Source organism: Camelina sativa, chromosome 15 (assembly GCF_000633955.1).
Source record: "Camelina sativa cultivar DH55 chromosome 15, Cs, whole genome shotgun sequence".
Classification (NCBI taxonomy): Eukaryota; Viridiplantae; Streptophyta; class Magnoliopsida; order Brassicales; family Brassicaceae; genus Camelina; species Camelina sativa.
Window position 1 is genome coordinate 16,767,869 of NC_025699.1, and position 25,686 is coordinate 16,793,554.

The following is a 25,686-nucleotide window of genomic DNA, read 5'->3' on the forward strand; positions in this document are numbered from 1 at the left end:
AGCTTTGGAATTTGATTATAAATGGGAACAAATTACTTCATGTCCTTCATATGGAAGCGAAGACGTCATGTGTCTGCTTATGTTTTGGAGAAGAGCTTCCTTTGCCGGTATAAAAATATCTTAGTTTCATTTTTAAAATAACTAATATAAGGTAAAATTAAATGTATTAATCTTTACAATTTAATTTTTTCAGGTAACGTATGNTCATGTGTCTGCTTATGTTTTGGAGAAGAGCTTCCTTTGCCGGTATAAAGATATCTTAGTTTCATTTTTAATGTCTCAATTTAGATGTTCGATTCTTAAACTTGGAAACGAAGTCAGACCATTCACGACTGATCCTGCTCTGTAAGTTCAAAATATTCATATATTATTTGCAGTATCTCTTTACAATATATTGTTTTAAACATATTTTCCTATTTTTCTGCAGTCTCGCTTTTCATGATACATCAGATGATGAAGATTATCAGGTAGAAGAAGAATCAAGTGATTCTAATTAATCAGTGTAACAGCCACATTTTTTGTTACAAAATTTTATCGAATCTTTTGGTTTCTTTTTTATTAGTATAAGTTGTTGTAATTGTGAACCGATAATTCCGTCTTTATTATCGTTTTCTCAACTCTACTATAATTTCTTTATTTGAATAACAATTTAATATATGTTTATATATTTAAACTTAAATTTAAAAGAAAACGGGTAAGTCTTAACATATAAATTGTCATATAATTTCTTTATATGATCCTTAAAAGATTTCGTAAATATTCTCCAGTAGTTATGGCTAAACATATATTTAGTTATGACTAAATATTTCGTAAAGAGTTCATTCGCTTAACATATACTGTCACATAATTTTGTGATAAATTAATAGACAGATTAATTAGTATCTCTCATTAAGCGTTCTCTCATTAGTCCTACGAAGATATTTCTTAATAAACAATCAATCACAATTGTTTCGTTTGTTTAGTTTTTTACAATGAAGAAGAGGAAAAATGATGAATCAAATCGTATTCAAGTAAAAGAAGGCCACCCAAAAAATCGTAAAGTGTCTTCGGAAAATCAATCCCAAAGTCCAGTTACAGTATCACAGAAGCCTCAAACTGTAGTCAATATTAATTCTGTTTTTGGTAGAGTTCTAAATGATATTACAAATCGGCCATCTTCTCAAGTACTTTCCTCTCCAAGTACAAGTAACACACCTTCTGGTATTTTGATTCTCAATTTCATATTTACATTTTTTATTTATTCAATATATAAACTATATTAACTTCACAAACTAAATCCAAGCATATTTTTAATTTTGTTATTTTCGTGTAGATTATAGGACACCATCTTCTGGCTTTTCAAATGAAGGCCTATGTAACAAAGAGAGTCGCAGTAATATTTTTAATGGTAATTTAAAAAAATCTTAAATTCAATTCTAAGATTTAAATTATTGCTCATCTTCTTATTTCTATGATCATTACGTTTTCAATACCCGTGTCAATTCAATTTTTCCTTCAGGAAGTAAGCCCAATTTGGAAAAATGGATTTCGAAACAAACTTGCAACACAAGGATTCACTCATCTATCACACCCATAGTTGACTCTATAGCAAAAATGGGATGAATTTCATCAACTCCATCAGGTCTTTTAATCTAACATATTTTTATAATTATTTTTATTTTTATATTATATAGAAAACTAATTATTTCAAACCTTATACCTTATAGACAAACTGGTGCCAAATAACTATCAAAGTAATCATGCAAGTGGAAGTCAGTACAATCCCACACTTTCAGATGTTACTAATATACCCGAAAGGAATAATAGACCCTCATTTGAGGAAGAGATCAGTCCAGATAGCACTATAACTAGAGGTTATTTGTAATATGCGTAACTCTTTATTTTAACTACTACAATGTTTTTTCAATTTTTATTAACTCTCCTTTTATACACAGATCGAGTGTCCACTCAATCATCAAAAAACAACATATTTAGAAGAAAAGTTTCAAGCATTTCAAAAATGACAAATTTAGAGGAAGATGAAGACAATGAATATGAGCAGGTTGACTCAGATAGCGGTATAATTTCTTCATCCAATAATAAAAGTCTATATTATCTATTGTTAGACATTTATTTACGAAAATAAAATAATCAATCCATGTTTTGCAGATATTGAAGAAGAATATGATGATCAGGTGTTTTATTGTAGTAGGCAAGGAGAAGATTTTTCATCATCATCTGAATATGCTGATGATGATGAAGATGTTGTTGATCAAATTACACCACAACTTTCAGCTGTTAATGATGCTAAACGACGTTATGATATGCTTACCATGTTTGAAGAAAGTTTTAAAAAAGTTTTTGGAACCGCAACTATTACTACAAAGAAGACTATTAATTTATGGGCAGGTATTCTTTAATATATATCATTTTTAGTATATTTATAAACAATAAAAATTTGAAAATTGTGGATGATACATTAAATATTTGCAGGATATGCAGATGATGGTGATCCTGAATATAGTTGTCCTCATTGTGGTGCAATTTTTTGGTATGGAGAGAGGTTGCGAAGGAGAGTAAGAACTAATAATCCAGTCTATACTGGATGTTGTATGCAAGGACAAATTGTTCTACCTATGCTAAAAGAGTCTCCAGAAATGTTATGGAATCTACTAACAAATGAAGATGATTTGTCACGTCACTTCCAGGAGAATAGTAGACCTTATAACATGGTTTTCTCTTTTACATCTTTGGGTGGAAAGGTAGATCGTTCTGTTAAAAAAGGCCGTGGCCCATCCATGTTTGCTTTGCAAGGTGAAAACTATCACTTGATGGGTTCTTTAAAACCAAAGGCTGGTGATTATGCAAAGTTTCAACAACTTTATATTGTTGACACTCAAAATGAAGTCCAAAATAGAGTGAATGTTATGAGGTAATAAAATCATTGTTTTTTTCATTAAATACATTTTGTATATCTTATAATTTACTGGTGCAAAAGTTCCTGATGAGATATTTTTTAAAAAATTGCAGCAAAGAAGGACGTCAAGTCAAAGTTGATGGGAAGAAAAAATTCAGGCCAGATCTTGTGGAAAGCTTAATCAAATTGTTGGACGAAGTTAATCCTCATGTAAGAGCTTTTAGAATGGCTAGAGATAGGTTTGATATGGAGAAAGAAGAATCAAACTTCCATATGAGGATTATCTCAAGTCGCATAACAGATGGTAGGCAATACAACATCTCTACAGCCTCTGAAGTTGCTGCACTGATTCCAGGAGATATTGATGCAAATATGGATAAAAGAGATATCGTCCTCCAAAAAAGAAGTGGAAAATTACTAAGAATTCATGAATGCCATGTCACATATCTAGCCTTACAGTATCCTTTGTTGTTTCCAAGAGGAGAAGATGGCTACAGACTTGGTATTAAGAAGACAAAGATAACAAGAGGAAGGATATCAAAGAAACAGTCAAAGAAAAAGAATTCAAATAAAAAAAGTCAGAAGGATGTAAGTATGAGGCAGTGGTTTGCTTATAGGCTTCAAGAAAGAAAAATTGAGAAGCACACCCTTCTAAGATCAAAGCGTTTATTACAACAGTTTATTGTTGATGCCTATACCATGATCGAAACAAATAGGCTAAGGTATTTAAAGAAAAACCAAAAGAAACTTCGAAGGACAAACAAGGAAGATTTGAGGAAAGCAGCAGAAGCTGGAGACGACAATTTGAACAATCATGGAGACTCTTTCACGCTACCTGCTTCCTTTACTGGAGGACCAAGGTATATGAGGCAGAGCTACCTTGATGCAATGGCTACATGTAAGAAGTTTGGGTTTCCAGACCTCTTTATTACATTCACATGCAATCCTAAGTGGCCTGAAATTGTAAGATTTGTGAATGAGAGGAAGCTAAAGGCTGAAGATAGACCAGACACCATTTGCAAAATATTCAAGATCAAGCTTGAGAATCTAATGGATGACATCACAAGAAAACATATTTTTGGGAAAACAGTTTCAGGTTTAAATTCTTTAACCTTTTTCATTTTTAATTAAACATTTACACTTTCTTTAAAATCATTACATATTAATATATAACAAGACATATTATTGTTGTGCAGCTATGTACACAGTAGAGTTTCAAAAAAGGGGTCTTCCACATGCTCATATTATAGTATGGATGGATCCGAAATGCAAGTTTCCTACTGCAAACGAAATTGACAAGTTGATTTGTGCTGAAATTCCAGACAAGGAAACAGATCCAGAACTCTACAATATAATATCAGAATGTATGATTCATGGTCCATGTGGTGCTGCTTACCCCTCATCTCCTTGCATGGAAGAAGGTAGCTGTTCAAAATTTTACCCAAAACCACATGTTAAAACCACCAGCATTGACAAGGAAGGTTACCCGGTTTATAGAAGAAGAAATGATGAGCGTTTTATCGAGAAGAATGGTTTCAAATGTGATAACCGATATGTTGTGCCTTACAATCGGTTTTTGTTGGTCAAATATCATGCTCATATAAATGTGGAGTGGTGCAACCAAACAGGTTCAGTGAAGTACTTATTTAAGTATGTTCACAAAGGTAATGATCGAGTTGGTGTCATTGTTGAACCTCATAAAAAAAAAGGAACTGAAGAAGGTCAGAAGAATCTTCAAAATGAGAATACGCCAGCATCAAAAGACGAGATACAAGATTACTTCGATGGCAGGTAAAAACATTTAGTACATTCCTTCAATTTGTGTTTATTTAATTCATTGTAAATCAGCTTATTTCAATCTTTTGAAGATATGTATCTGCGTGTGAGGCTATGTGGAGGATTTTAGCTTACCCAATACATTATAGGAAAACCGCTGTTGTCCCACTCACTTTCCATGAGGAAGGCAAACATCCTATTTATTTTCGGGACGGTGAGTCTGCACAGGATGTCATGGATCGTGACTCTCTTGATGAATCTCAGTTTCTTGCTTTATTTGAACTTAATAAACGTGATGAAGAAGCTAGGAAGTTATTATATGAAGAAATACCAAGCAAGTTTATATGGGATGGGAAGGAGAAAGTTTTTTACAAAAGGAAAACAAGAGCATTTGCTATAGGGAGAATTAACTACGTTCCTCCGACGATTGACGATGCATATCATCTTAGGATTCTTCTCAATTCAGTCAGAGGTCCTACCAGTTTTGATCACATTAAAACTGTTAATGGTGTCATACACAAATCGTATCGTGATGCATGTTATGCTCTTGGTCTGTTAGATGATGACAAAGAATATATTGAAGGTATTAAAGAAGCACACTTCATGTGTTCTGCAAAGTACGTTCGTAAAATGTTTGTGAGGATGCTTATCTCCGCCGTGCTAAGTGCTCCTCATATTGTGTGGGAAGAAACTTGGACTATGTTATCTGATGACATATTAAGGCGTAAAAGAGAAGAACTAAAACGACCAGGTTCATTACTTTTACTATCTGTTTCATATACATTTTTTTAAATAATTATTAAAGATGTAGTATAAAAATTAACTAATCTACATTGAGTGGTGAAGAAAGGAAAATATTCTGTTTACAAGAGATAAACAAACAGTTGAAAAGAAATGGTTCTTCACTTGAGTTTTTTAAGACTCTGCCCCAGCTACAGAATGATAATATTCCTGTCTTAAACCAGTTAATAGCTGATGAGCGTAGATTCATCAATCAAGCTGATTTAAAAAAGAATCATCTGGAGTGGTTAAATATGCTTACTCAAGAGCAGAAGAAGATATATGATGAGATCATAGACTCTGTTTTCAAAGATAAAGGTGGAGTATTTTTCTTATATGGTTTTGGTGGAACTGGTAAAACATTCCTTTGGAAAGTTTTATCTGCAGCTGTAAGGATAAGGGGAGAAATCGTTTTAAATACTGCTTCTAGCGGTATAGCCTCTCTTTTATTAGAAGGTGGCAGAACAGCTCATTCAAGGTTTGGCATTCCTCTTGAAGTTCATGATACATCTATGTGCAGAATGTCAAGGTCTTCTGATCTAGGTGAATTAGTCCAAGAAGCCAAGTTGATAATTTGGGACGAAGCTCCAATGATGAGTAAGTACTGCTTTGAGACTTTAGATAGAAGTTTGAAAGATATAATGCGTGATCCTGAAGATAAACCTTTTGGGGGAAAGGTCATTATTTTTGGTGGTGATTTCCGTCAGATACTTCCTGTTATTGTCGGTGCTGGTCGAGAACAAATTGTTAACTCATCGCTTAACTCATCTTACCTTTGGAATCAGTGTAAAGTGTTAAGGCTAACAAGAAATATGAGGTTGCTGCAAAAGATAACTCCAAATGAAGCCAGGGAGATTGAAGAGTTCTCGAAATGGATTCTTGATGTTGGAGAAGGAAGACTTAATGAGCCAAATGATGGAGTAGTTGATATTGACATCCCAGAAGAATTGCTTATCACAGAAGTAAACTCTCCAATTGAATCGATCGTTAATGCAGTGTATGGTAATTCGTTACATACTCCCAAGGATTCCAGCTATTTTCAAAGCAGAGCTATTTTGTGTCCTACAAATGATGATGTCAACACTATAAACGACCACATGATATCCATTTTAGAAGGTTAGTAAAAGTTTAATCAACAAATTGTATATATATTATATACTATATGAGACTTCTTGATTTGGTCTATTCAATTATTTATAGTTTTGTTTCTATTGTTGATTTTGTTACAGGTGAGGAAAGGGTTTACTTAAGTTCAGATAGTATTGATCCACAAGATACAAGGAATAAAGACAATCCTGCATATAGCCCTGATTTCCTAAACTCAGTTAGGATTTCAGGAGTGCCAAACCATGCTCTTCGTTTGAAAATTGGTTGTCCAGTCATGTTGTTACGCAATATTGATGCTCATGGAGGTCTAATGAATGGAACAAGACTACAGATTACCAAATGGCAGATCATGTTATACAAGCAAGAATCATCACAGGTACGAGAGTCGGTAAAATTGTTCTTTTACCAAGGATGGTATTAATACCATCAGATTCCCGTTTGCCTTTCAAAATGAGACGTAGACAATTCCCGATTAACGTTGCTTTTGCAATGACTATCAACAAAAGTCAAGGTCAGTCTCTCTCAAATGTTGGTTTATACTTGCCCAGACCTGTTTTCTCTCATGGCCAGCTATATGTAGCCATGTCCCGTGTAAGCAGTAAATCAGGATTGAAAATCCTCATTACTGACCCAAAAGGAAAACCCGAAAAGAAAACAAGGAATGTCGTCTTCAAAGAGGTTTTCCAAAATATTTGATCCACAAAAATGCATAACTTCGTAAGACTCTGTTTTTACTTTGTTTCCATTTTTTCAATTAAATTTATTTGTTCTTCCATTTAATTATTTAATCATATATATATATATATATATATTTTTTTTGCAGGGTTTCCTATTTAATTTCACGTTATAATAAATTTATAAATCCTTATTTTTTTATGTAATCCACAAAATACTTTTTATCATTCTTATAGACATATTTAGTTTCGTTTACTTAATGTGATTCACACATACGTTTTATCTTTGAAATCCTACTATTATATTTTATTAATTATTCAGTAAAATAGGTACATTCGTTATATTCGTTATAAATTTGGTTTAATCTAATTTTCCAAGCTTAAAAATTTACAATTTTAAAAAAATATTTATTAGATACCTTCGAGTGGAGGCTAGAGGCCAGATTTAATTACTATAAGAACGGAAAGGTGTCTATGTCAATCTTAGGATCTGAATGGTGACTGCGGTCAGGGCCGTCAAATCCGTCAGCGGTTTAGACCGTCCCAAAAACAGGCCTGCCAGCAGGCCTGAAAGGACCAAGTTTATTTGTACATAAAAATGGTCCGCAGTTAGAAGGCAGCGGTTTTCTTTCTATTATCTTTAAACTGCACCACTGCGGACTGTATTTAATGAATTGTATTAATAATTTCAAGTCATAATAAACATTTTGTCCCGTGCTATAGCACGGGTTACTACCTAGTTTGATATATGATGCAATCATGCAACAAAAGTAGATAATTCGTTGGAATTATTTATGATACTTATCACTACCATCATTTCCATAATTAAGGTTATACTAACTTCCTTTCTGATGCATAATAATTGCACACCAACATTGAAGCGTGGTCGACATTTTCATTGGCAATAAGCACAATCTTCATTTATTTATACTAAACAAACATATAGTACTGTATTAATTAAAGAGTTCTGGCATTTCCCTATTAGTCCACTCAATTAGAAAAATATGATTTCAATCTTATAATTTGTACGTTACATAATTTTACTATCAGTTAGTGATTTACTGTTTAGATGAACTTTTCACTTTTTGAAAACAAATGAATCATAAAGTAACAATCTATATATACATTTTCCAAGTACATCTATAAAATAAATCCTCAACTTCAGACTTATTTACAAGATTGCCATTGAGTTAATTTTAAAAAATAAAAAACAGACTGGATTCGAAATTTAAACATCACTAACAGATCAAAGTCCAAGCCCATTTCATTTATACCCACTAGATTAATCGTGATCAATATAAACATTCCCCCAAATGTTTATATCTTACATATCAATTTTCTTGCCTTCTTCGCCGATCCTATTCGAGATTTGTGTTGAAACCTCTTGATATCCAAATCTTTTCCTCCACCATTTTCGTATCTTACATATCAATAAATCGAAACAGAGTTAAATGTGAATATTCAACAATTAAATATAAATTAAACACAGATTTACTTGCCTTCTTCGCCGATCCTATCCGAGATTTGTGTTGAAACTTTGTGATATCCAAATATTTTTCCCCACTAATTACGTATCTTACATGTCAATCAATCTAAACAAAATTACAAATCAGTATATATAATATCCCATAAAGATACCATAAATAACAAATCACGTAATTATTTCTCTAATCCAATCATAAGAAAGATTTTTTTTTTTGTATCGTAAAAATGTGTTCTCGACCTAATACGTTCCCTATAAATAATTATAATCTAACACTCTATGGTCCATAAGCAATCACATCTACACAAATCAAACAATATGGCTGCTACTTTTGCTTTTTTGAAAGATGTTCGACCCTTCAAAACCGCATGGAGAGTTCAAGTTAAGGTCATCCATTCATGGCGTCAAAACACCGAAAACACTGGTGAAACGCTAGAGTTGGTTTTGTCAGATTCAATGGTAAGATTAAATACTAATGCATCTTTTGACCTTCATTCTTCTGTTTACGAGATACAATACTTTACTATTACTAATCCATCTTTTCTATTCTTTCAGAGTAAGAAGATTCATGCATCTGTGAAGAAGGACTTGGTTAAAAAGTATGTGAATAGGCTTACTATTGGTAACTGGGTTTTCATTGAGACATTTAGTCTTAGTTATGCAAGTGGTCAATTCAGACCAACCACACATCTTTACAAGATGTCATTCATCAATGGAACCATGGTCATGGACAATGACCCTGTTGCAGATGCTAGCTTCCTGACCTTGGTTAAGTTTAAGGATATCCACAGTGGGTTAGCTAATCCACACATATTTGTTGGTAAGTATCTATTTACAATTGTTCTATTAAATATTCTATATACCTTATATTGTTCATTATGCAGAGGTTATTGGTCAAACTGTGAGTTTGGGTGAATTGGAGGACCTCGAAGCCAATAATAAGCCTAACAAGAAACTTGCTTTTGAGCTTCGTGATGAAACGTAAGGCTTTTTTCTAATATAAATATATGAATATTATGGGGGATAATATCTGAAATCACTAATCCAACTTACTCATTTTATTTGATAGAGATGAGAGAATCTCATGTACCTTATGGGGTTCATTGGCCGAGCACGTTTTTACATCCTGTCAAGACTCTGATGGAAGCATCATCGTCTGTGTTCTTAGATTTGTAAAGATAAAATCCTACAAGGGTATAAAGATTTTATTATTGAAAATTGTTTATCATTAACATATGTAAAATTGTGTTACTTATGATTTAACTCAATTAGGTGTACACTTTTTGACTAATTCGTTTGATGCTTCTCAAGTCCATGTGAACCCACTATTCCATGAAGTTGATGTTTTTAGACAAGCGTAAGATGCTTCTATCATATAAGATTTCTTTCTATTTTTTTCTCTTACCATAATTAGTGAGTTTTAAATATATAATTGTATTTTTACAGGATCCCTGATGATGGCATAACTCTCATTCATCGTCAGAGACAACCAAGGTGGGGGATGGTTGCTGTTCAAGATGAAAATGCAGAAGATTTTCCTAGGAGAACAATTGAAGAGTTGAAAAATTCTTTTGAGGTATGTAAAGCTTAGGTTAAGTTTCTCACAGTTTTAATAGCTCACAGATGAATAACATGTATCTATAGATTGGAAAGGCAAGGATTCATTGCACAATCTACGCCATTGACACAGACTGGGCTTGGTACTATATTAGTTGTCGTTCTTGCAATAAGAAAGTAACCCATATCCACGATGGGGCTAATGGGTCGAATAACAAAGTCAAAAAACCAAGGTTTAGGTGTGACACTTGCAATACTGTCGTCACTAATGTGATTTCAAGGTAATTAACTCTTTACACTCAAATTATTTATCCGCTTTTTCTGCAAGTATATATATTTAGATGTTTAAAATAAACCATTTATATTGATTACTACATATACATTTTAGGTTTATGCTCTATGCTAAAGTCATGGACTGAGACAAAACTACTGTTGTTTGATTCATTTGCACTGAGCTTATTGGTCAGTCTGCCCCATCAATTCTTAATGGTTCAGTTGATGAGGTTAGTATATCATCAGATAATAATAATCTCAGTTAAAAAATCCTAATCACTGTATTTTTATATAGAAAGACTAACTATCATTTTATTTTAATTGCCCTGTAGATCTCAGATCCTGAAAATTTACCTGATCCAGTGAAAAGTCTTATTGGAAAGACTTATCTCTTTCTGGTAAATGTTGACAAAGCAAACATCTACGATGGAAAAGACAACTGCAAGGTCTCCAAAGTCCTCTTGAAAGAAGGCCTAATCGAAGAACAACTGTTGGAAAATTCATCTGAGATTCTTAATGCAACATCTACTGTATCTGGTGACCAGGTAATTGATTAAACTATTGAAATCATGGATATCTTTAATTGTTATAACAATGTATTTGATGTTTGTAGGGACCTCTAATGTTAGAAAACAGTCCTCAGACTACCAATTCTATTACTCCATCCTCCAAGCAAGTTTACTCCTCTGATAAAGGGACTGCTGATCAAAACTCAACTTCTAAAAAGTTTTGTATTCAACCTATAGATTTAGAAAAGTCTAACCCAGAATTTGGAGCTGTAGGAGTTCATGAAAAAGCTGAACTATCAAACGACAAAGATGGTCTTGGAAAAGAGAAGGGTGTCTATCATGCAAGCGTTGTGGCCTATTCAGTCATTGAGGGAAAAGAGAAGATGGCCGGAGTTAAGATCAAGGTTGAAAAGAAGGAATGATTCGTGGCAGCATTTTATTTTCAGTTGTGCTTTCGTTTTTAAGTTTTTCCCATTTTCATTTGAACACTTCTTAAGTTATTTCTTACAAACATCACATGGTTAGGTTGAAATAAGTGCTGTTTCGCAGCTCTTATCAAAAATAATTCAGTTGCTTCAATAAAAGTTTTAAATTTTTCATTCATTTTAACTTACTCGATTCCATCCTATCTACATAATTAACCATTTCTATCTACCAATAACCCTTTACCATAAAATTATTTATGATGCTAAAGATATATAGCAAACTAACCTCTGTTGTAGAATTTGATCACCGCATGTTTCACACCAGTTCATCATCTCACCATATGGGAAAAACCCCTGACAAACACACATCATTTACCGATTAAGACAAAATTAAAAACTCATCTTACCTATTATTGGATTTAATTAAACAACCTCTTGCTATCACATTAATATGTATTTCATCCCCTTTTCACGTTTATGTATGGTCTGACAAAATGTAAAATAACAGTATCAACTAAAAAAAAATGCTCAAACTTATTCAATCACGTCACTAACTGATGACAAATAATAAAATCAAATTGGATTATAGGTGTTATGGAACATCACTAAAGAGAGAATGATCCAATTGAAAACTAATTAGTCTCTCTATATCATATATATGTCCTAAATTATTGTAATTGACATTGACTTTCTATATCTATTAAACAAGAAAATATATGATTATAACTACACAATCTTTCTATATAGAAACAGATTTACCGATGAAAGTCATTGCTATACGCTAATCATAGACACCATTTGACTTACTACCATTTTCTAAATCAATCATGAAAAACAAAAAAACCCTCTACGATGGATTTGCCTTCATCTTCTAATCCATCAAAAAAACCCCGTTTGATTCAGAGTTCTATACCCAACAGTCAGATAACTCAAGCAAGTGGATGCAATACTAATGGTTCTGTGAATTTGAAAAAGCTTTTACTAGCGTTTTAAAAGACATTACCAACCTGAGTAATAATCCTACTGGTCATTTCATGACACCAAACTCATTTCAACCTTCAGTTTCTGGAAATCAAACAACAAATGGTATCGGTCAATTAAAACTAACTTTCTACCCGATTTTTGATTAGAAATTATATTTTTTTTTCATTGCCACAACCATTGATTGAAAGGTCCTTTGATGTACTTACCAGGTTCAAGTGCAAGATCGGGCCTGGCTTCAGTGGTACACCCCAACTCTAATATATGTCCGCAATCTTCAAGAGATGTACTAGCGAACATCACCAATTTACCACCCTTCCACCTTGAGAAAGCTCCCACGATGACACTTCCATCTCCTTCTACAATCAATTCAGAAAAAGGTTAAATGTTTATCCCAAATATTAAACTACACTACCAACTCATATCTAAATATTAACTTCTTCGATTTTTGTTTTCAAGTGAACCAATCTGCTATTGCTACTTCATGTATAAGCAACCAAAAACAATCAAAATATGGCAATCCAGTTCATATGCTTCCAATTAGAAACTTGCAAGAAGATTTTGAAAATGCATCATTCACAACTTTTATGCAAGATATTACTTTCATATGCTTTTTTTTTTTTGCAAGTACATTAATTTACATTTTTTAGCTTTAGTTTCAGAAAACCAAACTACAACTTTTGTAATAATTAGGTCAAGGGTCTGCAACTATGGAAGAACAGTTATAAAATAGTTGCACTGATGATGAAAGCATCGACCATGTCAACAATGATAGTTCAACTGACAGTGAAACGGACATGGAACAGAACAATTATCTCACCTTGACTGACGATGAGACTGATCAGTATTCCGATGAAGCTACTGAAACTGATGAATTAGCTAATATAGAAAGGCAGAAATCTACAGAACAACCTACTATTGTATCACAACAGAGTAGCAGAAGTGAAGAACATGCGAAATTCATGGATAGACTGGATAAAATGTTGAAGAAAACAATCGAACAGGCAGCAGCAAATTCGAATATGTCTCAACCAAAGAAAAGAGGTTGCCCACGTTTGGTAAAAAATCTCCACACCTCGACAGCTAAGCAAAATAAATCAGGTATCAATTTCGAATGTGTAAACTAACTACAAGACTGCCTACTTATATTCTTTCATTTTAACCCAATCAAAAAGTTTTAATCAACATATTATCTTGATAATGGTGATGCCACATACAAGTGTAAGTATTGTGGTGCATTGATGTGGTTTAATGAGCGTATAAACCAAAGGCGTAACCAGAAGGACCCAACCTTTACACTATGTTGTGGTCAAGGCAGTGTTAAATTACCCTTTTTAAAAGAATCTCCAGAACTTATCAAGAAACTACTAAAAGGGAATGATGCAATGAGCAGAAATTACAGAGAGAATATAAGAATTTTTAATATGATTTTTGCCATGACTTCTCTTGGTGGAAAGGTGGATCAGTCTATACCAAAAGGCAAAGGGCCAAACATGTTTCGTTTGCAAGGAGGAAACTATCATTTGATTGGTAGTTTAAAGCCAGATGATGGTGATTATGCTAAGTATTCACAACTATATATTGTTGATACTGAAAACGAAGTAGACAATAGAGCGACTGTCATCAAGTAAGCATTCTATGTTTTATTTTTTTATTGATGCATTTTTTATAACTTAAATATAGTTATGATTTAAAACTTTGTGTTTTTTTTTTGTATAAAGCAAGGGGAAAAATTCAAAACCAGGCGCAGGGAAATAGAAACTAAAAAAAGAAGTCATCGAAGCCCTTATGAAAATGCTGAATGATGTCAACCCCTATGTGAAAATATTTAGGTCGGCTAGAGAGAGGTTTGAATCTACTAACAATGAGCCGTTTCACATGTGTATTGTTGCGGATTGCAAAGGTGCTGATGGAAGGATATACAATATGCCAACATCATCAGAGGTAGCTGCTTTAATACCTGGGGATTTCCAAAAGCAAATGCCTGACCGTGATATAGTCATTCAAGAGAAGAGTACTGGTCACTTACAGAGGATAAGTCAAATTCATATCTCCTATTTGGCTCTACAATATCCTCTCATTTTCTGCTATGGTGAAGATGGTTTCAGGCCTGGTATTGAGAAATGTTATCAGAAAGCAAACTCGAAGAAAAAGAAGTGTATTAGCATGAGACAGTGGTTTGCATTCAGGATTCAAGAGAGAGCTAACGAGTCTCATACTTTGTTGTGTTCAAAAAGGTTGTTTCAGCAGTTTCTTTGTGATGCTTATACAACTATCGAATCTAACCGACTATCTTATATCAAGTTTAATCAATCCAAACTAAGATGCGAGAACTACAGCTCAATTAAAGAGGCGGCCGCAACTGGAACAACTACTATGGGTGAGGAAGGTAATCAAATTTGTATACCATCATCTTTCACCGGTGGACCGCGTTATATGGTTCAAACGTACTATGATGCAATGACAATCTGTAAACATTACGGATTTCCAGACCTGTTCATCACCTTTACATGTAATCCTAAGTGGCCTGAGATAACCAGATATTGCCAAGAAAGAGGTTTAAGTGCTGATGATAGACCAGATATTGTTGCTAGGATTTTCAAAATCAAGTTGGATTCTTTAATGAAAGATTTGACACAAAAAAATATGCTTGGGAAGACGGTAGCCTGTAAGTGTTTTCTCTTATATTATTCACTTAAGTTAGCATAAAAAATGTTTATTCAGATCCTAATAACACTTTGATTATATTACTGCAGCTATGTATACTGTAGAATTTCAGAAAAGAGGATTGCCACATGCTCACATTCTCTTATTTGTGGCTTCTCAAAGTAAGCTACCTACGGCTGATGACATCGACAAGATGATTTCTGCAGAGATTCCAGATAAAGAGAAAGAACCAGAGCTCTATGAAGTAATTAAGAATTCTATGATTCACGGTCCATGTGGTGCAGCGAACAAGAATTCACCCTGTATGGTGGATGGATTATGTTCAAAGCAATACCCAAAAAAGCATCAAGATATTACCAAAGTTGGTAGTGATGGTTATCCAGTGTATAGAAGGAGGAGAACAGAACACTATGTTGAGAAGGGTGGTATTAAATGTGACAATAGATATGTGGTGCCTTATAATAAGAAGCTTTCCCTTCAATATCAAGCTCATATCAATGTGGAATGGTGCAACCAGACTGGTTCTATCAAATACTTATTTAAGTATATCAACAAAGGCCCAGATCGTGTTACATTTATTGTTGAGCCTGTGAATCAGTCTACCACTAACGAAACTGTGACTCCTGCGCAAGCACCAGATACGTCTGAGAAAAAGAAGAATGAAATAAAAGATTGGTTTGACTGCAGGTGATTTTTATACACTATGATATTCACCTCTTATTGCATATTATACACTTACTAACTTTGTTTTATCCTAATTTTTTCTCTTTAGATATGTATCTGCGTCAGAAGCAATTTGGAGGATTTTTAAGTTTCCAATTCAAAATTGATCTACCGCAGTTCAGAGACTGACTTTTCATGTCGAAGGGAAGCAACCTGCTTATTTCGATGCAAAAGCTCATATTTCAGATGTTCTGGAACGTATAGTTAATCAAGACTCAATGTTCATGGCATGGTTGACTTTAAATAGGATAAATGCTGTTGGAAAGAATGGGAAACGAGCTCGAGAACTTCTTTATGCTGAAATCCCAGCATATTTTACTTGGGATGGAACGAATAAGCAGTGGAAAAAGAGATCAAGAGGTTTTTCTTTGGGTCGTATAAAATATGTTCATAGAAAAATGGAAGATGAATACTATCTTAGGGTTCTGCTTAACATTGTCAGAGGTCCAACGAGTTTTGATGGTATCAAAACATTTAATGGTGTTGTGTATCAATCTTATAAAGAAGCATGTTTTGCAAGAGGAATTCTAGATGATGATCAAGTTTTTATTGACGGTCTCATTGAAGCAGGTCAGTATTGTTTTGGAGATTATATAAGAAACTTTTTTGCTATGCTGCTTCTATCAGATTCTCTTGCCAGACCGGAACATGTATGGTTACAAACGTGGCACTTTTTGTCAGAGGACATAGAGACAAAAAAGAGAGAAGAGTACAACAATCCAGGTAATAATATGTATTTGTTAAATATCCTTATGTATATACGAAACTTGATCGAAGCCTAATACTTTTTCATAATGCAGATCTAACTCTCACGGAAGCTAAGATTAAAAATTGTACTCTTCAAGAAATAGAGATGATCATGTTGTTTAATGGTGGAACGCTCCAAGATATTGCACATTTCCCGCAACCTTCACGAGAAGGTATTGATAACTCCAACCGGTTAATTGTTGATGATATGAGATATGACCGAAACTACTTGGAAGAAAAGCATGTTGAATGGGTACAAATGCTAACTACTGAGCAGAGAAGTGTATACGATGAGATCACAGGGGCTGTATTCAAAGATTTAGGTGGGGTTTTTTTTGTTTATGGCTTTGGAGGAACAGGGAAAACATTTGTGTGGAAAACACTAGCAGCTGTTGTTAGATCAAGAGGACAAATTGTTCTTATTGTCGCCTCAAGTGGCATCGCTTCTTTATTGTTAGAAGGTGGTAGAACTGCACATTCAAGGTTTGCAATCCCATTGAATCCTGATGAATTTTCTGTTTGCAAAATCAAGCCTAAGTCAGATCTAGCTAAGTTGATAAAAGAAGCATCTCTTATTATCTGGGATGAAGCACCAATGATGAGCAAGTTTTGTTTTGAATCTCTAGATAAAAGCTTCACTGATATTATAAACAGCAGAGATAACAAGGTGTTTGGTGGAAAGGTAGTTGTTTTTGGAGGTGATTTTAGACAAGTTCTTCCAGTCATAAATGGAGCAGGGAGGGCAGAAATTGTGATGTCATCACTTAATGCTTCGTATCTGTGGGATCACTGCAAGGTCCTAAAATTGACTAAAAACATGCTACTGCTGTCAGACAAATTAAGTGTTGATGAAGCTAAAGATATCCAAGAATTTTCAGATTGGTTATTGGCTGTTGGTGATGGTAGGATTAATGAACCTAATGATGGTGAGGCACTAATAGATATTCCAGAAGAATTGTTGATTACAGAGGCAGAAAATCCAGTAGCAGCAATTTGTAAGGAAATCTATGGAGATCCAACAGAGATGCACAAAAACAATGATCCTAAATTCTTTCAAAAGAGAGCTTTTTAGCACCAACCAATGATGATGTCAATACAATTAACCAGTATATGCTACAACATTTGCAAGGTATTGTAAACGTTTAAATTAGACTATTGTTTGGCTTTATTTTCATGTCATCTCTAACTCTGCGACTACTGGTAGTAATCACTAAATGTTCCTGTTATTGTAGGAGAAGAAAGGATCTATCTAAGTGCTGATAGTATAGATCCAACTGACTCAGATTCACTGAACAAGGTTATCACTCCAGATTTCTTAAACAGTATCAAGCTCTCAGGTTTGCCACACAATGCTTTACATTTGAAGATTGGTTTGCCGGTTATGCTACTTAGGAACATTGATCCTAAAGGGGGGCTGTGTAATGGAACTAGGCTCCAGATTACTCAACTTGCTAATCACATAGTGGAAGCTAGAGTAATAACAGGAGACAGAAGTGGTGAATTAGTTTTAATCCCTAACATAAACCTTACACCTTCAAATACGAAACTCCCTTTCAAGATGCGTAGAAGACAGTTTCCACTCTCTGTTGCATTTTCTATGACCATCAATAAAAGCCAAGGGCAATCTCTAGAGAAAGTAGGACTTTACTTGCCTAAACCTGTGTTTTCTCATGGCCAACTTTATGTTGCATTGTCTAGAGTTACATCCAAAAAAGGTTTGAGAATTCTAATACTAAAAAAAGAGGGGAAGATTCAGAAGCAAACAACTAATGTTGTTTTCAAGGAGGTTTTCCAAAACATATACTGAGTCAACAACCTCTACAAAGGTAAATTTGACCCATCTATATTACTAGCTATTTCATTTACTGTTTGGAAACAATAATAACAGTAGCTTTCATACAATAACTATGTTTTATTAAAAATGCAGGTACTTCTTACACAATAAGACCAATCATTCAAAACCCATAGAACAAATCAAATCATAATCCACGTCAGTTGTAGAAACATTTATATTTTACTTAAGTTGTAATCTTTGGTTTTTTTTCGTAAAACATCTGCTACTAAGAGTTCACTATATTTACATTATGAACGTTTTTGGATGTTTAAAGAAAAATTATTTGAAAGCCAAGTCATTTCCTATTAAACTGTTTGAAAAAAAACTTTACTTTTTAAAACTGATTTCACAAAACGTAATCAACTTTGTAATACTAACTAAAGCTAAAAAAGAGATAGATACTAACCTCAGTCTGGAATAATTTGAAGATGCTCAGTAGTTTCACACGCCTCTGAACTTCACCCTCAGGAAAAACAAACAACAATAGTTATATAAAGAGAATAACAGTCTCCTTAACAATAAATATGGAGAAATTAAACAGGATCATCAATTACTCACCATCTTAACTTTCAAATTGATGAACTTTTACTGACACTTTTATTAGAGATTGCTTAGAATTTCAATCTACCCTGTAAAGTACACCATGTCTCATTAACATTATTTAAAAAATAACCATGTTTCTTAAGCAATCTGTAAACATGAATTGTACTTAGCTTTCTAACGAGTATAACATAGTATAAAGATTGAAGGGGAGATAGGAGGCGGTGGAGATGCAGGAAGGGGTTTCAACTTGGTGTTGGCAAAACTGCAGACAACTTTCAAATAATTAATTGGTGTGTTTTCTGACCTCCCCACTAAGATTTAAAATAGGATTTCAGTAAACCTGATAGGTGTGAAAAGTGAAAAGGAACCATTAACAGGAATATCTCCAGTGAGAGGATTGTTCGCGGTTAGTTCCCTGCATTTGAAGATGATGTCATTTTCTGACTTAATGCCAAGATTGGTCAAACAATAATCAGAAACTTGAGAAAAGGAATTTGAGAGAGACAAAATTACACTCACAGAACTTGCAGTTGCGGCCTAGCAGTCAAAGACCTTTGGATTTCTCCAGATAAGCTATTGTTATTGAGACGCCTAATCATCAATAGCAAACGACCATGTCACGAATAAGTAAATACATATTAACCTTAGAATGTGAAGAATTAGTAAGTAAAATACATATTAACTCTGTGGAGATTCCATTTAAAAACTCTCCACAGAGTACTAAAAGGTACTATCTGATACAACATCCTAATCTCCTAGAGACCAAAACCTTTTCATTTAGTAAAAATAACTTAGCATATATTTGGCCACACCACACTACTTTCTGACTCCGGTAAATGTAACAAGACTTTGTACGAATAGCTTTTTAAGGAAGACAAACACAATCAAGGAAACTAAAGACGATAATTAGGCTGCTTATTAAGAACGTACTAAAAGAAGAGAGGTTACATAAGGGAGCATACAACTGACAGAGTTTCGTAAGCCGGCCGAGAGTTGATGGGATAGGACCGCAATTGGAGAAGAAACCTGAATACGATGATACAATCGTTTGATGTAGAAATCCTCATGCGCCAAGCAGATCGGTGCGTATCCCTATACACAACAAATTAGTAAAGAAGTCTCAACAACGCCGCCACAATAGAATCAGATTGATTTTATGAGGAGAAGAAATGAAGAAATTGAACCTGGAGATTGTTGGTGCGCCACCAATCGAAGAGAAGGCGGGAGTAAACGCGGAGCTGACCAAAGGCAAAGAGCAAGCCGTAGCTGAAATACGTGGATACAGCTGTAAGGTATAGGATCGTAATCATTGTTTCAGCTCCTCCGGCGTCTTCTTCTTCTTCTCCGATACGATTCTCTCCCTCTCTATCTCTCTCAAGATCTGGAAAAATCTGCGCCTGCTCTCACGCAAGAGAGAGAAGAGAGAGAGATTTTGAATTCAACCTTTGTTTGAGTTCTTCTTCCCTTTCGTCGAATAATCGGCATGAAAATAACCAATCATCTTCTCCTCGTAAACATCAAATTCGGAAGCAATTAACATAAATATCAACTGAAAGAACATAAAAATTTACCTGGATTGATTGCATTACTTGGAATAGATCTGTAATCTATTGGCCATGAAAAAGCTCTAAATTTTAATTTGGATGAAGTACGTTTCTATTAAAACGATGAAGAATCATAACAATGGAATTTGCTTACTCAGGTTTACAAAACCAGATAGAAAGAGATGATAAGGAAACAAGATAGAAAGAGATGATAAGGAAACCGGATAGAAAGAGATCGATGGTTGTCAGTGGAGACACAAAAGAATTTTTTTTTTTTTCGTGTAATTAAGACAGTCGGACCAATATTTTTGGGCCCGAACGAGCCCATTTTTTCTTCTTTTTTTCATTGAATTGTTTTTATAAGCTAATTTATTATTAATATTAACATTTTAAAACAATACTAATAACAATCAATTGATTTGTTACATAATAAGAATCAATTAATCGACTTGCACAAGTCTACATACAAAAGTCTAACATAATATAGGAAAAAACAACAAATAATACAAATTCAAATTATATTATACTCATATATTTTAAATTAATAATATATATGTAATATTTTTATCTTTACACTGTAAATGAAATAGGAAAATTAAAAAAATAGTTTATTTGTTGACTAAATAAAAGTTAATGAACATTAAGGATATATATAATAAACCACACCATATAGTAAATGGAAATTGTACACTACATAATTACAGTTAATTCAACAAATACATAAAATATTGTTTACATATATATGTAATATAATCAATAAAGATTTTTTAAAATTTATTAAAGTAAAATATGTCCCCGCGGTGTACCGCGGGTGAATATCTAGTATGATATTAATATTCCAGCAACTGAGGCTCCCATTATCAGAGAGTTATGCAATTCATGCTCGTGCAGCTTATTAAACTCTCGCGTGATCAGCCAAAGCACCATCACATGGAATTTCCGACTAAACACATTTATATAAAGCAAACATAGAAGATTTAAGTAGGTTTGGGCATAAAACCCAAAATGCAAAAACCAGAACTGCAATCGTACCAAAATCTGGTTTTGGTATCAAACCGAATAGTCATAAATTCGAACGGATTCTAAATGTTTTTATCTTAATTAGCCGCACCAAAAATTGAACAAGACACTTGAAAACTTGAAATAAATGTATATATATCCGACAATATTAGTTATATAAATTTATACTCAAAAATACCAAATAAAGTTGACCAAAAAATATATACCAAATAAAAAAATTATCCAAAATAAGCTAAATATCCAAAAAAAACAAAAAAAAAACAAATCAGCGAACGATCATAGCATTATCCACCACAATCTACAACAACAAAAGGTATAAATTACAATTCATAAATAAAACCGTAGAAGGAGTGAAAAATTGAGAAGTGGGAGCGACGATCAGATCATAGATTCGCATCCAAAACACCTGCAAGAAAGAAGAAGAAACTTCTTAGGAAACCAAAACAGAGAAATCAAAGACGCGTTATGAAGAATAATAATAAAAGAGGGAGAGGTGAAAATCACATGAACGATACCGATGAAATTGAGAGACCAAACCCAGAGACGAGCGAGCGATGATGATCGGGTTGAAAGCAAAATCAGAGACGCGTTGGGTTTGGAATAACAAAGCGAAAGAGGTTTAAAAAGCTACCGATGCAATGCAATTGATAGAAATCAAACGAAACCCTAGAATTAGAATTCACAATTTTTAGGAACGAACGATGAAATCAAAGACGCGTCGCGGATTTTGAAAATATCACACGCACCACCAACCATTGATGAGGTTAGTAACAACAACATAGAACAAGAAAAATAGTGAAGATGATGAAGTTGAGAAGAGTGAAGCGTTATAAAAGCGTTATGACGGTCAAGATTTGTTCATCTGAGGTTTCAACGGTCATATTATATTATCTTTCCTTCCCTTTTCTACTTACTTAAGTTACGAGGGATGTATTCAATTTGACATTTTAAGTAATTTGGGTAAATTTCACAAAAATCATGGATTTTAAAAAGTCCATTAAAATCCACTGTTATTGAACTAATGATTTATAAATCTACTTTAAAATCCATTGTTATTCAACTGATGATTTAAAAATTTACTTTAAAATCCACTGTTATGGAACTAATGATTTATAAATCTACTTTAAAATCCATTGTTATTCAACTGATGATTTAAAAATTTACTTTAAAATCCACTGTTATGGAACTAATGATTTATAAATCTACTTTAAAATCCATTGTTATTCAACTGATGATTTAAAAATTTACTTTAAAATCCACTGTTATGGAACTAATGATTTATAAATCTACTTTAAAATCCATTGTTATTCAACTGATGATTTAAAAATTTACTTTAAAATCCACTGTTATGGAACTAATGATTTATAAATCTACTTTAAAATCCATTGTTATTCAACTGATGATTTAAAAATTTACTTTAAAATCCACTGTTATGGAACTAATGATTTATAAATCTACTTTAAAATCCATTGTTATTCAACTGATGATTTAAAAATTTACTTTAAAATCCACTGTTATGGAACTAATGATTTATAAATCTACTTTAAAATCCATTGTTATTCAACTGATGATTTAAAAATTTACTTTAAAATCCACTGTTATTCAAAACAGTTTGTGGATTTGGATTTTAATGATTTTTAGGGATTCTGGAAGATTTGAGAAGATTTGTTTAGTTAAAAATAAAGAAAATCTCATGGTTTTAGATGGGATTTGAAAGAATTTTACAAAAATCATATCAACTTCTCTAAAATCATCAAAATCATTTTAAATCTCATTAAAAAATCAAATCACTTGAAATATTAAACTGAATACACCCTCTATATTTACTTTTCTTTTTTTTTAAACCTACAATAGCCGTTGATATTAGAAAATAATATCAACAATGTTTGGGCCTTACCATCTCACGCGTGATCAGTAAAAACACCATCACATGGACTTTCCGACTAAACACATTTATAAAAAGCAAACATAGAAGATTTAAGTAGGTTTGGGCATAAACCCCAAAATGCAAAACCAGTACCGCAATCGTACCAAAATCTGGTTTTGGACCTTTGGTATCAAACCGAATAGTCATAAATTCAAACGGATTCTAAGGGGGTATTCAACTTAGATTTTAAAGGATTTGGTAGAATTTTAACATTTTAGGACTTTGGAATATTTATGTGAGTTTTTAGGAGAGTTGGTTGTGTTTTTAGAATTTTTCTATTTTTTTTAAAGGAAATGAAATGGATTCTATGAGATTTGATTGTTAAATTTTGAGTGATTTTAACATATTGTCACAAACCCTGCAATGATTGCTGTATTTGAACACCTACAAAAGGAATATAATAATTAGTCCACAGAAATATGTAAAACTATCTTGATATTGAATCTTGAAGCATGGAAAATGTAAAGCTAATCACAAGATAAAATAAGACAAGTCTGTGTCTAGATGTATTCCCGCACCTCAACTTCACACAAATACCAAATAAACTTGACCAAAACTTGAAATAAATTTATATATCCGACAATATTAGTTATATAAATTTATACTCAAAAATACCAAATGACCAAAAAAAATACCAAATAACAAAATTATCCAAATTAAGCTAAATATCCAAAAAAGATTTATTTATATTTGGAAAAATAAACAGCTTTTTAAAAAATTTAATCAAATTTATTACAACATTGATTCATGTTTAGGCAAACAGTTTTCGTATTCCATAGCTAATAAATAAGTTAACCAATCGTAATCAATACAATAAAAGAAGATGGTGTTTCTCTCCGGAGCATGACATCTGAGCTTCAACTTTGAAGCATGTGCTGACACCTCAGAAAAAAATCAGTAGTCTATCAAATTAAGACAATTAATACAGATCAGTTTTTTTTAATTACGTGGACAAAACAAAACATAAAAGCGTTTAATCGATTGCTCAATTTGTTTTCTTCGTCGCCGTGAAACATCTAAAATGCTCGCCGTAATACCAATCTTCTTCTTCGGCTTCTTTAAACCATCGACCGACTGTGCTGCTGATCCTAGCCATGTGCTCTCTCTACCAATCTGAGAAGATCCGACGCTACTGTTAGCGCCATCGATGATCAATCGGTTGTGGTGGATTTCTTCTTCTTCGATCCACCAGAATATATTCATCAGATCCAGCGATGAACGGTTACGACCATAACACATGTATATAACTATAAGCGTGTGTGATGATGTAATAAGGTAACAAGTTTCAGATATATATAAAAGAGTTTATATTTTACTTCTTGTTTCTCGAAGAGACGATGTCTCTTACTCTGTTTTGTTCTTTCTCTTCTTAATATTCTAACACTCTATTTTGTATCAATGCCTTTTCCGTAGCAGAATTATCCAGGCAAGATTCGCGATGCATCCTTCTTTAACTTCTTGTCAAGGTTAAACTTCTACATCTCTTATATTTCCAAATGAATTGCTTCTTCTTTAGTTACTCTGCTTGCTTCTTCATTCTTCAACCTCATGGGTTTTTCCAGGTTCATTGCACTGATATTGGACCTGATTACTCCCTCCTGTGGGCCATGGCAGAAGGAAAGACAATTTACTGTGACACTATAAGGCAAGTTTTTTTAATGACAAATTCCACTTTTCTCGCTTACAGGTTGTTTCATGAGTCAATCACATTTTCTACAATTGAACTGCTTTTATGATAGGAGATGGAAAGCACTTGACAAATTTCAATTGTGTTGAACATGATAAGAGATCACTTTTTGATAAGCTTAAGTTAAAGAGATAAAAGAAACGAAAAAGATAGAAAATACTGTATGTAGCTAATGTTTTATAACTGTGATATTAACTTGCAGATTTCTCTACATATGTGTGAGTTTAAGATCTTCTACTTTAAATTAGTAGCATGTGCTTCTATTCATCAATATGTTGACCCTAGCTGTGAGGATTTAATTTGTTTATTTCTTTGATTAGTTCAACTAAACATGTACTTATCTATATACAATTGAAGATCTTCTCTCTCACTTTTGGTGCACAGGTTTTATTTAAGAATGTGGACGGACTGTGACATAGTTTTGCTTTTGGTAGAAATCAAGGATTTTAAGAAATGAGCTAAACCAATGCGGCTGAACCATTTAGGTTTTCATCTCATTAGAATACATCTCATTTAGGTTTTTTCTTATTAGC

At 33.2% G+C, this 25,686-nt stretch overlaps 1 protein-coding gene, 1 long non-coding RNA gene and 1 pseudogene across 34 annotated transcripts in view; 2 read left to right on the forward strand and 1 right to left on the reverse strand.

The window, feature by feature from the left end:
- LOC104748536 overlaps positions 1-7,255 on the forward strand; it is an 11,254-nt gene extending 3,999 nt beyond the window's left edge. The window contains exons 10-19 of the mRNA XM_019236746.1: positions 289-345; positions 428-483; positions 2,149-2,388; positions 2,473-2,911; positions 3,010-3,992; positions 4,093-4,687; positions 4,765-5,423; positions 5,519-6,568; positions 6,682-6,864; positions 6,990-7,255. Coding sequence (XP_019092291.1) covers positions 289-345; positions 428-483; positions 2,149-2,388; positions 2,473-2,911; positions 3,010-3,992; positions 4,093-4,687; positions 4,765-5,423; positions 5,519-6,568; positions 6,682-6,864; positions 6,990-7,255 — 4,528 coding nt within the window. The remainder of the gene's footprint in view (positions 1-288; positions 346-427; positions 484-2,148; positions 2,389-2,472; positions 2,912-3,009; positions 3,993-4,092; positions 4,688-4,764; positions 5,424-5,518; positions 6,569-6,681; positions 6,865-6,989) is intronic.
- LOC104746988 lies at positions 8,332-20,762 on the reverse strand. 33 transcript variants are annotated; one of them, XR_002035565.1, is made up of 15 exons: positions 20,547-20,762; positions 20,160-20,439; positions 19,938-20,067; positions 19,495-19,566; positions 19,316-19,390; positions 18,991-19,237; positions 18,839-18,888; positions 14,491-14,571; positions 14,325-14,367; positions 13,282-13,361; positions 12,671-12,820; positions 12,488-12,545; positions 11,767-11,834; positions 9,807-9,902; positions 8,332-8,825 (listed from the first exon to the last, which is right to left on the reverse strand). It is a non-coding gene; the product is annotated as an uncharacterized LOC104746988 (long non-coding RNA). The 33 variants fall into 33 exon arrangements; XR_002035564.1 differs by having other exon boundaries at positions 14,325-14,421; XR_002035577.1 differs by having other exon boundaries at positions 14,325-14,571; positions 18,839-18,883.
- LOC104746986 lies at positions 9,910-11,760 on the forward strand (annotated as a pseudogene).